The 14862-nt window shown below is 38.3% G+C and overlaps 1 protein-coding gene across 5 annotated transcripts in view; it reads left to right on the top strand.

Moving 5' to 3' along the window:
• Window positions 1-14862, top strand: part of TSG101 (tumor susceptibility gene 101) — a 248197-nt gene that overhangs the window by 16982 nt on the left and 216353 nt on the right. For all 5 annotated transcript variants that reach the window (XM_067145703.2, XM_068227271.1, XM_067145704.2 and 2 more), the window contains exon 2: window positions 12196-12275. In XM_067145703.2, coding sequence (XP_067001804.2) covers window positions 12231-12275 — 45 coding nt within the window. In that variant the 5' untranslated portion in view covers window positions 12196-12230. The remainder of the gene's footprint in view (window positions 1-12195; window positions 12276-14862) is intronic.

Here is a 14862-nt window from a genome sequence, read left to right as displayed (position 1 = left end):
AATGTGAGGGAGAGAAGGGGTAACAAAGCAGCAGTCATGGTATTGTTCTGTACAAGGTTCTAGGCTTAAAACACAGGTAGTGTGTAACTGAGTACATATTTCATTTGTATAAGAACGTTAAGTTGTCAGAGTTTGATTCTTGTAACAATTAGCAGCCATTTACTTATAAAAACAGAACAGTTCACAAAGTGTATTTGTGACTTATGACGAAGCATTCTGGGCATTTAGAGATTTCCAAGGATAGTAATGGGTAATTAAGGTTAAACGAAATTGAAAAAGACATTTAGAAGAAGGGAACAAATTCTTTCAAACAGTGTTTATATTAAGTTAAAAAAAAGGTTCTATATAAAGCATTACGTGAGGAAAGTCGGGTACTACATAATGTATAAAGAATAGAAAATAATTTGTATATCAGTCCTATCTCAAATAGGAAGACAAAATATCTAGTAAAATCAATATGAAGACATATTATTTAGACAATGTTCCTAGACCACTCACAGTTTCACGAGCCAGAATAATTATAGGGTAAAGAATGAAAGATACATTAGAAGATTGGTAGACCTGCTAAACTTGATTGATAGAAGTTACAAAAAGATGTGTATATAATGAAAATTTTATAAAAAAAATGTAACCATTTACAGATACTTGTATTCATAAAAACCAATACACCTTGAAAGACTAGAGATAGGAAGTTCATATTCACAGGACATATGCATTAGTATGTTCTGAAGAAATGATTAGCATTTGAACCATGTTGGCCATCAGGCTCAAGGTCCACATTGATAACGTCGCACCACCACTGACCGGTAAAATGTGCCTGCAGCTCTTGTTGCTATAAACCAATGGTAATGGATCAGTGTGACTTGATGAGCAGACATATGCGAGAACCATACCATCAAATGAGTGAATTTGAAAGAGGGCATATTATTGGCATGAGAGAATGTGATGCATCCATCCGGAAAATTGTTGCTCATGTGCGATGAAGTGTATAATATAACTATTTAAAATAGTTTATTTGAACCCACCTTGATCAATACACTCATTAAATGAAAGAAAAACTATTTATTAAACCAAACATGTTTCGGGAAGTCTCAACCATTCCCTTCATCAGTGGTCAGTGTGTCGGCAGTGCAACTGGTGAGTACAGAATGGTTCATAGAAGGCCGTAGAACACGACCACCCGAGAAGATCGACACCTCATCCGAATGGCATTTCAGGACAGATCTGCGCCCTCCTTGGCTCTGGCGCGACAGTGGAACAGTGTAACACATTGTACACTCGCAGGAGTGACAGTCCGTTGCCGTTTATTATGGTCTGGGTTACCGGCACGTCGCCCACTTCTCTGCCTACCTTTGACTAATGAGCATAAATATGCTAGACTGCAATGGTGTATGGAACAACGTCACTGGGGACAGGAATGGGAGCAGATGGTGTGGGGTGCTATTGGGCACAACCATAAATCACAGTCGGTGCGTGTCCAGGGCGCTGTGACTAGTTTGACCAAGTGAATGACATTTTGCGACTCGTAGCCATACCCTTTCTGCACGACACCCCAGACACCATATTTAGCAAGACAATGCGTGACCACATGTTGCTGCACGAACACGTGCCTTCTTGTCACAGGATGTCAGAATGTTGCCCTGGCCTGCCCAATCAGCGGACTTGTCACCAATTGAAAATTTGCGGGATATGGTGAAACGACGGGTGTGGTGCTGTGACCCAATGGCAACCACCAAAGATGAACTGTGGAATCAGGTGAATGCAGCATGAATGGGTATACCCAAGGATGCCAGTTGCGCCTTATACGTGTCGATGCTATCATGCATGGAACAAGTTATCAGTGCCCATGGAGGACCCAGTGCCTACTAGGCAACAGGACACATGCTGAACCTAGGTGACTGAAATGTTAATTATTTCTGCAGAACATACTAATGAACATGTCCAGTGAATATGAACTTCCTATTTCTAGTCTTTCAAGGTGTTCTTTTTTTTTTATGAAATGAGTGTGTGTGTGTGTGTGTGTGTGTGTAAAATGGAGAGAAGAAATAATATACGAACAGGGAGAACATATTGGAATAGCTAATACATAAACTGAAGCCTGATGAACTTAATAGATGTATATAATAAAATCTTAATTCATGCACTTCCAGTTCCGTTTATAGATGAGAGTTCAAAGGAGAATCTGAAAGTCTTCAAGTGTCTAGCACTCGCAGATAAAGAAATTCCTTGCCTATATATATTCCGCTTGAGAGTTTTATGCCTATGCAGCAAAGTCCCCGAACTTGTGGTGATTGGTTGTTGTCAGCATTCTTGAGTGGTGTGAGAGCGGGTATATTGAAGGTATACTTTTCTCATTTGGGCTGGTAAGTGCTCTGTGTTTGTGTATTTATCTGGTTAAGTGCTGGTAGGAGAACAAGATGGCTAGCATCCTCTGGCGCATCGAGCACCTCCTTGGAGGTTTTTATGCAATCTAAAATCCATGTGTTACCTGCGTACCAAAGTGCTAAGTTCACTGCCGAAACTCTGGCTATGCTGTGGTGTACAGGTAAAGTCCTGGCGAAAATTGCAGCTCAGGTCTCTCTGTGGCAGCCAGTAAATAAGGGAAAGAGAAAAGTAGTCTCTAAAATGATACTTAAGACGAAACAGGCGAGAACGGAAAAGCCTGTCACCATTAAGAATCGGTATTGGGCACTTTCCTCTCTTCCAACTTCGGGGTCCACAGACCCAACTGCGTTTGTTCTGACCCAGTCGGAAGTTCTCGCTTCCCCCTGGGGGGGGGGGCGCCACTGTTACCATCTCTCGGGCTTCTCAGCCTGTACCTTCAACCTCTGAGGCTACTTAGAACTCATCTGACAGTGGCGCCACCTCCGATGGGGGTGAGAGGCAATGGAGATTGCTCCCATCAAGAAAATCTGCATCCTACCCATTGTTGTCGCTGACAAGTTGGAGTATCAGTGACACTACAAGTACCTTCATACTAAGTGCACTGGTGATCCAAGGATGCCCTTAAGTACCACACCAGCAATGAACAGGATTATCTGCTGGTGAAGCAATATTTCGAGGAGTCCGGTAAGAGTTTCTACACTCACCACATGTTGAGTCAGAGACTCTTAAAGGTTATCATTCAAAATATTGTTTCCACTGTTGATGTGGACTGGGTAAAGGAGCAGCTCATGGCTCTGGGGTATGAGCCAAAGTACGTGTTCCTGTTTACCAGACGGGATAGCACGACCAAACAACTTGTCCCCCTGAGTGTAGTGTGTTACCCTTCCAAACAGTGAATTTGCTAAGATCTGTGACGTAAAATATCTGTGCGGATGCAGGGTAATCCTAGAGGCCTACAGGCGTCGCATAGGTCCCACTCAATTCTACCGATGTCAGAGCTGGGGCCACACAGCTAATTTCTGTGCCATGCCTCTGAGATGTGTAAAGTGTGGGGAGAACCATGCTGCTGCTGCCTGTCCACTGGTTCCAGGAGCACCGGCCAAGTGTGTTAATTGCAAGGGCACCCATCCAGCCTCCTGGCACGGGTGTGATACTTTCCGCAATATCGCAGAGACTAAGATGGTAAATGAGTACCTCAAATCCCAGAAAAAGAGGACTCTGTCCCCCTCCCGAGAAGTAGATTCCAACTTCTATGCGCAAGTGGTGGGAGGTGCCTCCGCCCCCTCCACTCGATTGAACCCTGAGCCTATCGGCACGGTGTCTCCCATATCCACTCTCTCAGCCATAGGAGACATTTTGGACCTCTTAGGGCAGATAAATTTCTCCAAGCTGTTGCCTATACTTAGAGAACTGCTTTACAGCTGAAGCAATGTCAGAGCACCATTGACAAGGTTGGAGTTCTGCTTGATGCTGCTATGTGGTATTTTACAGAGCCTTAATCAGTTTCTTTCGACCGGACAATGGACCTTACAATCTGTGCTTGGAACTGTCAGGGACTTTCTAGTCAAAAATATGAACTTGAGTAGTTTATTTCTGACTACAAAATCAATATCCTGCTACTGGGAGGTACGTGGCTAAAACATCATAAGATCTTCAAAATTAAAACTTTACAACTTATTGTAAAGGTCTGTGTTATTGAGTTTCTCGGTATCGAGATTAGACATCAATAATAACGTTATCGACGTCTTGAGACATATTTACCCACCAAGGCTCTGCTAAATACAGGAGAGATTAATATTGTATTAAACAAGCCCTCCCACGTGTGTTCCATTATTGTGGACGACATTAACACCAAACATCCAGATTGGAACTCTAGGACTACAAATCCTAAGGGAAGAATATTACAACAATATGAGAGAAAATGACTTTGCTGTCTACGCCCCAACTGAACCCACCATATATCTGGCCTGAGGTTGACCTGATGTCATCGATATTTTGGTATCAAAATTCTGTAATAGTACCATTGATTTTACAGTTTGTAATGATTTAGACTCCAACCACAAACCCATTATTTTAAATCTTTCCTGGGTTCGATTTCAAGAGCCATCTTTTCCAAAGCAGAACTTAAATCTAGATTACCACAGATTTTCATGGCACATAAATTGGAATTTAAACACTTTTAAATTTAACGATAGGAGTGATATTGACTGTGCCATTGTTCACATTTATAATAAGGGCAGTAATAGAAATCCTGTGCACCTGCTTACGCGCAACAATAGCGCTAGCTTTATCGTCAATAATAACAAGAGCGGCAGTGGTAATTTACTGTCAAGCAGCGTAGTACATCTAGTCACGTGGCCCAGCATTAATAGTAATAATAATCATTTTCTGGACCGTCGACAAAACGTGTGAAGTACGTTGGAAACGGGTCCAGGCCGAGACATAAATACAAATACCGTTTGGCTCAGGTTTCAGTACCGCCATGGCTCCCAAGACAATACCATGGTATATCTCCTTAAGGATTTAATCTACAAAAATACTTACAGGAAAAGATGGCAAAGATTTCACGACCCAGCTGACTGAGCAGAATATCAGGAACTAGCCCAGGAAGTATGCAGTGATAAAAAAAATGGGAGGATCTTTGCCGTAATGTCTCTGAAGACAAGTCAGATCGCAAATTTTGGCGGATTTCTTGTAATCTGACTAATCCAATCCTCTCCCAGTGTGCAATTTACTACTGTTACGGACTAATATTCTTTCCTTACGATAAAGCGGAGGCCTTTGCAGACTCAATTGAGAGTCGGCGTGAAACTCATGATGATACTTTTTGAGGTTAAATCAATATTCCACCTTTACAATACCAAAATTTTTATTGTCTAATTACTTAAACATTTTTTAAAATATGACGGGACATGTTTCGTCTAACTTGTAGACATCCTCAGCCGTAAAATATTCAAGAAAAAGCACAAAATGACAAGGTCAAAATAACACGTTAAAATAATTCGGACTGCCGACTGTCGCGACAGACAGCCAAGCAGCATACATCTCAACCACTTTACAACAACATTTATTAATACCAACATCATAAGAAAGGAAAGAGCCACCAACAATTACGACCTTGTCATTCAAATTGAACAATTTCCAGAACATCAGTCAAGTCAAACAGGCCAGGTTCAAGTGTATCGGCTAAGGCTTATGCAAATTCAGACTTTTAACTCACATGTTCATCAGTCTTTTTAAAACAACATAAGAATGTGCTGGCACTTGTTAATTTAAACTACAGTCATTTGCGTCTAAGCATACCTTGCAATGTTCTAAATACTTGAATGTGTTTATATGTTTGTATAATGGGCAAATTTCAGATTATTTCAATGTAATAAGTAATGCAAAAACAATGCAAGATTTATTGTTTTCAACTGTTTTAGACTTTCAAAAGAGCATTTAAGCACGTTCAACCATGTTAGCTAATATTTTAATGTAGATAAGTAATATATTTTATTGAGCAATTAGCATACTTACACTTGACTGGCGTATTTTACTGCTAATTTACTACTGTAATATTCACATATATCAACAAAGATCGCTTCATATATGACTAAACATTTATAAGAATGGAACTTGTTTTAACTGAATAGGCAAAAGCCTATGGTAAATTATTCTTACATTATGCATTAGAAAGAAAAGACGAATCCATTTTATTATAATTACATGCGTTTATTGGGTCATTATATTATGTAATAAGAGTGTTTAACTTGTCATAAATTTAGCTATATTGTAACATTAGAACTCTTAACAAAAGTGTAATCAACATAATGTTGTTAAATTTTCAGAGTATGTCATAAAGCTTTTAGGAATGAGGCATAATATAAAAAATGCAAACATAGGATTCTAATGTAGCTGAGGATGACCTTTAAGAGGTCGAGACCGGTCCTATTATACATGTGATATTCCATCATACATGTGATAATAAATAAGTATTGATTAGCTGGAACCTTTCTTTTTATGATAATTGCTTAATATGATACATAAATCATTGATAATATCTACACGGTTTAAATATATGCCATTGAAAGCATAATTATACATGACAGGGGATTTCTTACGAGTGAAGCTGATTACATTTCACTTCGAAACATTGACCTGCAATATCCACTTTTTACACCACTCACTCACACGAAGGGCATCTGATTCCAAAAGTGTACAGTAATTTTCAGACTCTATTACCTTAAAGATTTTTAAATCATCTGCGTATAACAGACACTTGCTTGACTGAAGAATAGAAGTTAAATAATGATCAAAATGAATAGAACGGGCCCTAGAATTGAACCTTGTGGAGCCTTGCGGCCCTTGGCTAACTTACGACCTTTTTTAACTGGTTACCTCCCAACTTTTCGGTCTATTCTGAATTAAATTACTAAATTACTATATGTACTAAATCTTCCCCCTGAAAAGGCTTGTTTGTTAGGAAGGGAAGCTTTGCCACCCTCTCTAAATTCTTCTTCTTCATCTTCTGAATTTACTCCAGCCCCCAAATGGGATTTTATCAGTTTAGCGAAGAGGGGGGGGGGGGTGTTTCATCCATGACATGGAGTAAATTATCTCCTCCATGACAGATCGCTTCTCCCCTGCCAGTGTACGTGACAGAGATTTTCTGACTCATCGGCACGTCGCGGAAACAGATGAGTAGAAGGGTATAATTTTCGCCCTGAGACTCCTGTACTCACTCTCAACAAAAAATAGAGTAAAGTGAGACCAAAATGGGTCGCAAACAAAGTCCAGTGGGCAAGTTTTCAATCGAACTGTCTCTTTAGCTATTTATTCAGGTCCATAATTAAAGTTATCAGATGTATGAGGAAATTAGCTGTTAAGGACCACCCTCCAACCACACCAATGATGAAAGTGGACTGATTTGCTAGGTGGTTGGTCAGGCTACTTTTACCACTATTCATGGAAGCAGATGAAATACGGATGGAAAGTTAGAGATTCTGGAACCTTGCAGAAAAAGTGGCATCACTGATGACTGAGACAGTAGACTCGTGCAGCGATGCTGTGTTCATTCTGTGGATCACCTCAGCATGAACTGATTGAGTAGGCAAGTGATGAGGTTGCATGCTGCTGCAGCAATGAAGATTTGCAAGTTATGATGCAATAGTTACAAACGGGACCAATACTTTGCCAGAGCAGCGAGGGGAATGGTGGAATACTTAACGGGTAATTGACCCTAATAAGAAGTAGTAATGAAAATGTAACTTTTCTTCCAAACATAGCTGAAAATGAATTGAAAGTATTCCACGATTAAAATGTATAGGTAGGATTAGAGTACAGTATATGGGGTCATTTTTAAAGGCTTTATATGTGAGGGACCTGAAAAAAACTTATTATGCAGGATAGTGCATTAAGCAGCTGTATATTGTCAAGGTTACACAATGCATGAACTACTAACATTTGATAACAAACAGCTCTTTTGGCACAGTTGGTTTGTTCACAATTTAACAACTCATAATTGAATGACTACCTCTCAGGGAGCTAAGTAGCTTTTCTGGATGAGATGTTCAAATGAGTCAGTTTGTTCATGAATGACTCATCACTAGTAGGACGTGTGATATAATCTTCCTTATTACAGTCCTGGAGAAGCTGATAGAGAGTTGTGTGGGGCATTGTGTGATAGGACGACTACACTCAGGGAAGATCTGTTAGAATGGTTGTAAGACCTGTGATATGTGGCATAGAAAATATCACCTTGAAGAGGAGCATCAGCAGGGTGGAGAGATGAGAAGGGTCGGGAAACATTGGAAATCACTAGCCTGGGAATCGAGGTTGAGATGGAAGGTGAGGAAGAATGATGAGTACATTGAAAGGAAGGTCATGCAGGTCAGTATGCAGGGTAGGAGGAAGTATGGGTGGTCTGAAATGGAATAGTTAACATTGGTAGAGAAATGATAAAATTGAATGCTGATATATCTCAAAATGAAGACCACTGAGTGAGAGAGCTTTGCGTTACAGGACGTGTTGCTGTAAACTTACATTCTGGAGATTGGGTTTGAATCTTACTGTTGGTGGCCCTGAACATATTTTTCCCTTTCCAATTACATTTAGCTGAAAATCTGTGTGTTAGTGAAATGTTAAAAGCAATAGCAGAATAAAAAATGAAGGAGAAGATGGTCTTACAACATTTCAGTTACCGGTGTCTTCCATTTTGAGATGTAAACATTTAATCCATGAAAGATAATAATGTTATTGGTTTTACGTCCGACTAACTACTTTTTCGGATTTGGGAGATGCCGAGATGCCGCAATTTTGTTCTGTAGGAGTGTTTATGTGCCAGTAAATCTACTGACATGAGGCTGACATATTTGAGCACCTTCAAATAAATTTCCAAATTCTTTGTGATTATTAAGAAAAGACTAAGTAAACAGATAGGCAATCTGCCACCGGGACAGCTGCCCTAATTGCAGATCAGTGGTTATAGATTGATGATTGGAGATGTGAAATAAAATTAAGGAGGATTTTTGTTTATTTTATTTAGCATATGACATTATACAAAACACGTAAACTTTTGAAATTAGCAACACTATTAAGGCAATCAAAAAAAAGGTAAAGATGTTCTTTGGCTCGGCAGTCCTTACAGATGACGGTCAAGATTCTTCAGCCTCTCAGTTACTTCAGGTGTAACACAAAGCCCTGCCTGTTGCCTCTATAATACCTGAGAGGACATTTGAAGGCAATGTGCTGAATAGTCTGCTTATTGTTTCCACTGTCACTAGCAGCTGATTGTTTCCAACTCCATAGAACTGTTGAGGCAATACAGTGCCCGTGATTCCTTCACATTCTATTTAGGCTGGCCTGGAGGTTTAGCTTTCTGCTGTTTGACAGGATGCCGTTGTAGAGGTACCTTGCTGGACCTCTCATCTTCCTACTTTTGTTCCAAGTTGAAGATGTTTGGCTGAGGTTCCTGATATGAATCTCATTGTGTGGGTTAGTCAACAAATATCTTCATCCTGTAACAGTATAAATCAGTAGAACTTGGACTGAAATATGGTATTGAATGAAGGATGATGGAAAGATAGTCAAATGGATAAGAAGAGCATTGTGGTCTGACCAGGCTGCTCCTGGATAAGAAAAAATACTGATGGTTATACCAAATAGCTTAATATGATAATAATGGAAACTCCCATGAGAAGCAATGTTGCCAGTTTATACGTGCCATCTAGTGGTTTGCGCAGATAACTACTCTTGTTATTATTGCAGTCAGCTGACATGATATATGTGATATTTTAAAATCTTTCACTCTGAGTAGCCCCAAAGTGTACAGGAGATATTTAAGCAGTGACTCAAGGCATATGCAAAAGCTTGATGAAATTTGTGATTGTCTCAAAAACTAAAGTATTGAAGAACCACAAACTCTGCATTCAGGATTGGGTAGACATTTTAATTTTGTTTTGAAACTTGTGGTCAGAGTTACACAAAGATTGTGATTTCCATTATATGTTAACAAGGAGGATCATACAGGACATTTTTTCAATTACAAAAAAAAAAAAAGAAGAACGTAAGAATGTTAGCCCAGGTGAAACCAAATTCTGCAGTGCCACGAAAGGTGTAATGGTAAATAAATTGCTCTCTGGTTCCGATGATAGTAATTATGAATATGATGTAACAGACTTTCTGTTGACTCGTAATGATGTCATGAAATGTAACTTTGGAGCAAATGTCAGTAAACAGTGTGAGCTTAGTGATAAGAACTGATTATCACTATGAGGTAGTACAAGAAAATGCAGACCATTATACCATGGGCTGGATGTAGAAAGTTTCTTCATGGTGAATGTTGAGATGTGTTGTCATCTTAATATAATATGAGAAACACGCACATAGTAAAGAAGTATGGTTATATTTGTAAAAATTTGTTCCCAGATGTGTATGGGAGAAAGTTGTCTGCCATAATGTAAGGAACATTTGAAAATAGTTTTGGTCAGTTTCTTTTATTTTTTTATATAAGATTAGAAGTGAATTAACTGACAGTTTTCTATCAATGAATTGATGTAGTGAAAGTATCTATAACAGCAGAATGAAAGTAACTTACTGACTGACAAGTATTTCAAAGTCTTTATTGAGGCACATGTGAATAGCAGGCCTGCTAGAGGGTGACACCCGCTCTCGGGCCAGGTGAAGGCGCAGAGAAGGGGAGAGAGGAGCAGCCGCTACCTATAAGAGGAACTGTCCCAGGATTCGCCTTGGTGATGAAAATGGAAAACCCTTCACAGGACAGCAGACAGTGGGACCAGCACACCTCCTCCTGAATGCAGAGCTGTAGAGCTATGGACACCATTAGCTGAAGCTACTCTGCTCAGTAAAAGAACCAATGATTCTCCAGAGAAAAATCTTGCCACTGAAAATATCAAACTGAGTAAGATATTACTGTATATGTGCGATTCGCTTTTTGCAAATCTTTGAATGTTATCACACTGTAGTCTGGCAAACTAACGAATGTGCAAATTGTCAAAAAATTAAGAGAGCTGAAAGAAGTTGTGATTACTCATGTCAAATCAGTTTTTATATTTAATGATTGGTCTTATGTGTTAGCCACACAGAACGAGCTGCAAATGTGAGACTTTGTCAGAGCGTAGACATTATATAAATCATAAAATCTAGACCAAAATTTTAGAACTACTGGTTCCCTAGTTCATCACTTTCGCTAGTTTGCCATCGTAGGGACGACATGATGATCTAGTGTTTTGATTTAATTATTCTATTCTCATTACTGCTTCTCTCAGATCGACATCCACCTTCCGTACCTATATCATGTTACAAGAATGCCACAAATGACTTAAAATCTATATTTCGTTGCATTTCCGAAGTCTAACTCTGTAATGTTTTAACAGCTTTTTATGTTAGTGATCATCTCGAGTCGCTAGATGGCAGTATTATGCGCTGTCGCTGCTACTCTGTGTAGTATTTTGGGACAGTTTCCACTATTATCATATTACGCTATTAGGTTATGCCTAAATTATACCTTTGTTAATAGTTTTCATTTGATTTATTAGCTTTTGAGTAACAATTGACGCAAGTGTAATAGATTGATATAACTTGAAAACAGTATTCTCTAAGCCATGGGTAAATAATGCCAATATCGAGCTAGAATTATTATTATTATTATTATTATTATTATTATTATTATTATTATTATTATTATTATTATGATTATTACTTCTGAGGTAGGGCTATGAAGTGTTTACATCCATTTAGTATTACTATTATTATTTTCAGACAATCATATTATTTTTGAGGTTATGTCATGAAACATTTGCTGTATATATATTTATTTAATGTAAGGACATGTAATTAACAGTATATAATTTATTATTACCTATATGTATGACGTATAATTCATTACAATATTGTGCAACACACTGTAATATCTTGAATAACGTATCTTTGGCACTAGATGGTTGTAGAAAGTTCTTTACATTATAACTAGGCTATTGGCCACTCTAGAACTGCAAGAAAAATGTTTTGTCATATTTATCAGAAGCCTGGCCAGTCAAACTATATAGAGACATGCTCCTGTAGCAGTCAATTGTTTCAGGATGGCAGTCTAATTCCTCTGATTTTTTTGTAGTGGTGTTTTGTTATGATGGCAGCTATTAGGTTATGTGCGTATAATGTGAAAATAAGTTGTAAATAGTATACAAAACGGACAGGATTTTTTTCTGCGTATATGTAGTTACATCACAATATAGTTTTGATAATAAATGGTTCCTGGAAGGATCATGGAATAGCAATTTTAAGTGAAGTGTATTGTTTCTTTCGTTTCAGAAACTTCTGATAATTGCACGTCGCATTGTGGCATAATGCTGCATTCAGAAGAAGGAAAGATTCAGCAGTACTTGACGAAGGTAAGTGGTGTTACATTTATAAAATGATTGACTAATCAAGATATCTGAGGATGTTGGAGAGAGATACTGGTAGATATGTTATAACTGCAAGTAAAGTTATAAATCACATACTGAAACAAGCTTCATTTGAAAAGTAAAAAATTTAATTCGTAATATTCCCTTAAAATGTTATACAAACTCTTCCACTTTAAAATCATACTATATCTGAGTGGGATAACCATACTTATTAAACACAAAATAATTATGTATCCATAAATTAGAAGTTGTTAAATGGGAGTCATGCCTAAAACGGGTAAAGTACCTGTGTATGTGCATGTATTGTGAGTCCTCAGCCCTAAGGCTGGTTGAATCCTCCACAGCTCGACTATCAGTTGTTGAAGGCCTGAGTGTCACTGAAGAACTGCGCCTGAAATAGATACACCAGCTGACCCTATGAATTATATTTTCATACCATTCATTACAGAGACTGGTTACATAAGGATTGGTATTGCTAGAATCATTAAACCGCAGTGGTACATATAAAATAGGAAATTTGTTTAGAAGGGTTATAGATAGGTACATTCAGAGGAACAGGGCGGCCTAGGGAGCGGTGTTAAGGGAACAGGGAACTGGAAAAAAAGTTGGGATGACATAAAAATTTTAGTGCTCAACTGTAGAAGTATTGTAAAGAAAGGAATAGAATTAAGTAATTTAATAGATATATACTTTCCAGATATTGTAATAGGAGTTGAATCATGGCTGAGAAATGATAATGGATGCAGAAATTTTCTCACGGAACTGGAGGGTGTATCGTAGAGATAGGATAGGAATGGTAAGAAGCGGAGTATTCATTACAGTGAAAGAAGAATTTGTAAGGCACGAAAAAGTTAAAGATGGCAAACATGAAATTCTAGGGGTAAGGCTCATATCTAAAGATAATAGGCAACCTGATGTCTTTGGAGTGCACAGACTGGGAAAGGGTAGTGCAGAATTATTTGATAAGATAATCAGCTATGTGGTAAACGATAAGGAACGTGATTGTAGCGGGTGATCTCATTTTAACAAATGTCAATAGGGAAGGTTGTGCGAACGACAGGAAGCATAACCAACAAATGGTAAATAAGTTAATATGGGACGGGCATCTGATTCAGAAAGTGATGGAACCAACTAGAGGGAAGAGTATTCTGAATGTGGTGCTAGTAAAACCAGATGAGCTCTATAGAGAAATTGAAGGAATATATGGTATTAGTGATCACAAAGCTGTTAAAATTAGGACTATTAGGCAGTACCATATGGCTGATAAAATAGGCTTGAGGGAGTTTAAAAAAAGTAACTATGATCGGTGGAAAATGGTAAATAAAAATGTAAACAGACTCTGTGATGGGTTTAAAGCAACTGTTGACGAATGTGAAAATAGCTTTGTACCGTTAAAGGTGGTAAGGAATGGTAAAGATGCACTATATTATAACAGAAGTAAAGAGACTAACAAGGAGGTGCAGGTTGGAAAGAAATAGTTCAAAATGGCTGTGGAAGTAAGGAGAAATTGAAGGAACTTACTAGAAAATTGAATCTAGCAAAGAAGTTGGCTAAGGATAACATGATAGCAAGCATAATTAGCAGCTATACAAATTTTAGTGAAAAATGGAAGGGTATGTATAGATACTTTAAGGCAGAAACAGGTTCCAAAAAGGATATTCCAGGAATCATTAATGAACAAGGGGAGTGTGTATGGTATGTGAACCTTTTCTTGAGCCCTTGTTCCCATTCTGCACTATGGAGCTCAGGGCTCAAGAAAAGTTTTGCGTACTATATGCGAGGATCTTCAAAAGGCAGAAGTATTCAGTCAGCAGTATGTAAAGATTGTTGGTTACAAGGATAATGTCCAGATAGAGCAGGTGACTGATACTAAAGAAGTATTGAAATTTACCTATGACAACAATGACATTTACAATAAGATACAAAAGTTAACTAGAAAAGCGGCTGGAATTGATAATGTTTCAAGGGATATACTTAAGACAATGGTTTGGGATAAAGTACCATATCTGAAGTACTTACCTTGATTATTGTTTGCATGAAGGAGCTATACCAAATGAATGGAGAGTTACTATAGTAGCTCTTGTGTATAAAGGGTGATAGACATAAAGTTGAAAATTACAGGCCAGTCAGTTTGACATGCATTGCATGTAAGCTTAGGGAAAGCATTCTTTCTGATTATATAAGACATGTTTGCAAAATTATCAACTGGTTTGATAGAAGGCAGTTTGGGTTTAGGAAAGGTTATTCCACTGAAGCTCAACTTGTAGGATTCCAGCAAGATATAGCAGATATCCTGGATTCAGGAGGTCAATTGGACTGTATCGCGATTGACTCATCTAAGGCATTTGATAGGGTAGATCATGGAGTGCATTTGGACTTGACAAATAGTGACTGAATGGGTGGCTTTCTAGAAAATAGAACTGGAAGAATTAGGGTAGGCAAAGCTTTATCTGTCCATGTGATATTTAAGAGGGGCAGTATTATTGGACCTTTGTTTTCTCATATACGAGGACGGTTTGAAAAGTTCTCAGAATCGCCGCTAGATGTCGGTGCTAGAGCAACGAGGATCCCA

The sequence above is a fragment of the Anabrus simplex genome, chromosome 4 (genome assembly GCF_040414725.1).
Source record: "Anabrus simplex isolate iqAnaSimp1 chromosome 4, ASM4041472v1, whole genome shotgun sequence".
Taxonomy (NCBI): domain Eukaryota; kingdom Metazoa; phylum Arthropoda; class Insecta; order Orthoptera; family Tettigoniidae; genus Anabrus; species Anabrus simplex.
This window is presented reverse-complemented; position numbering and strand designations above follow the sequence as displayed.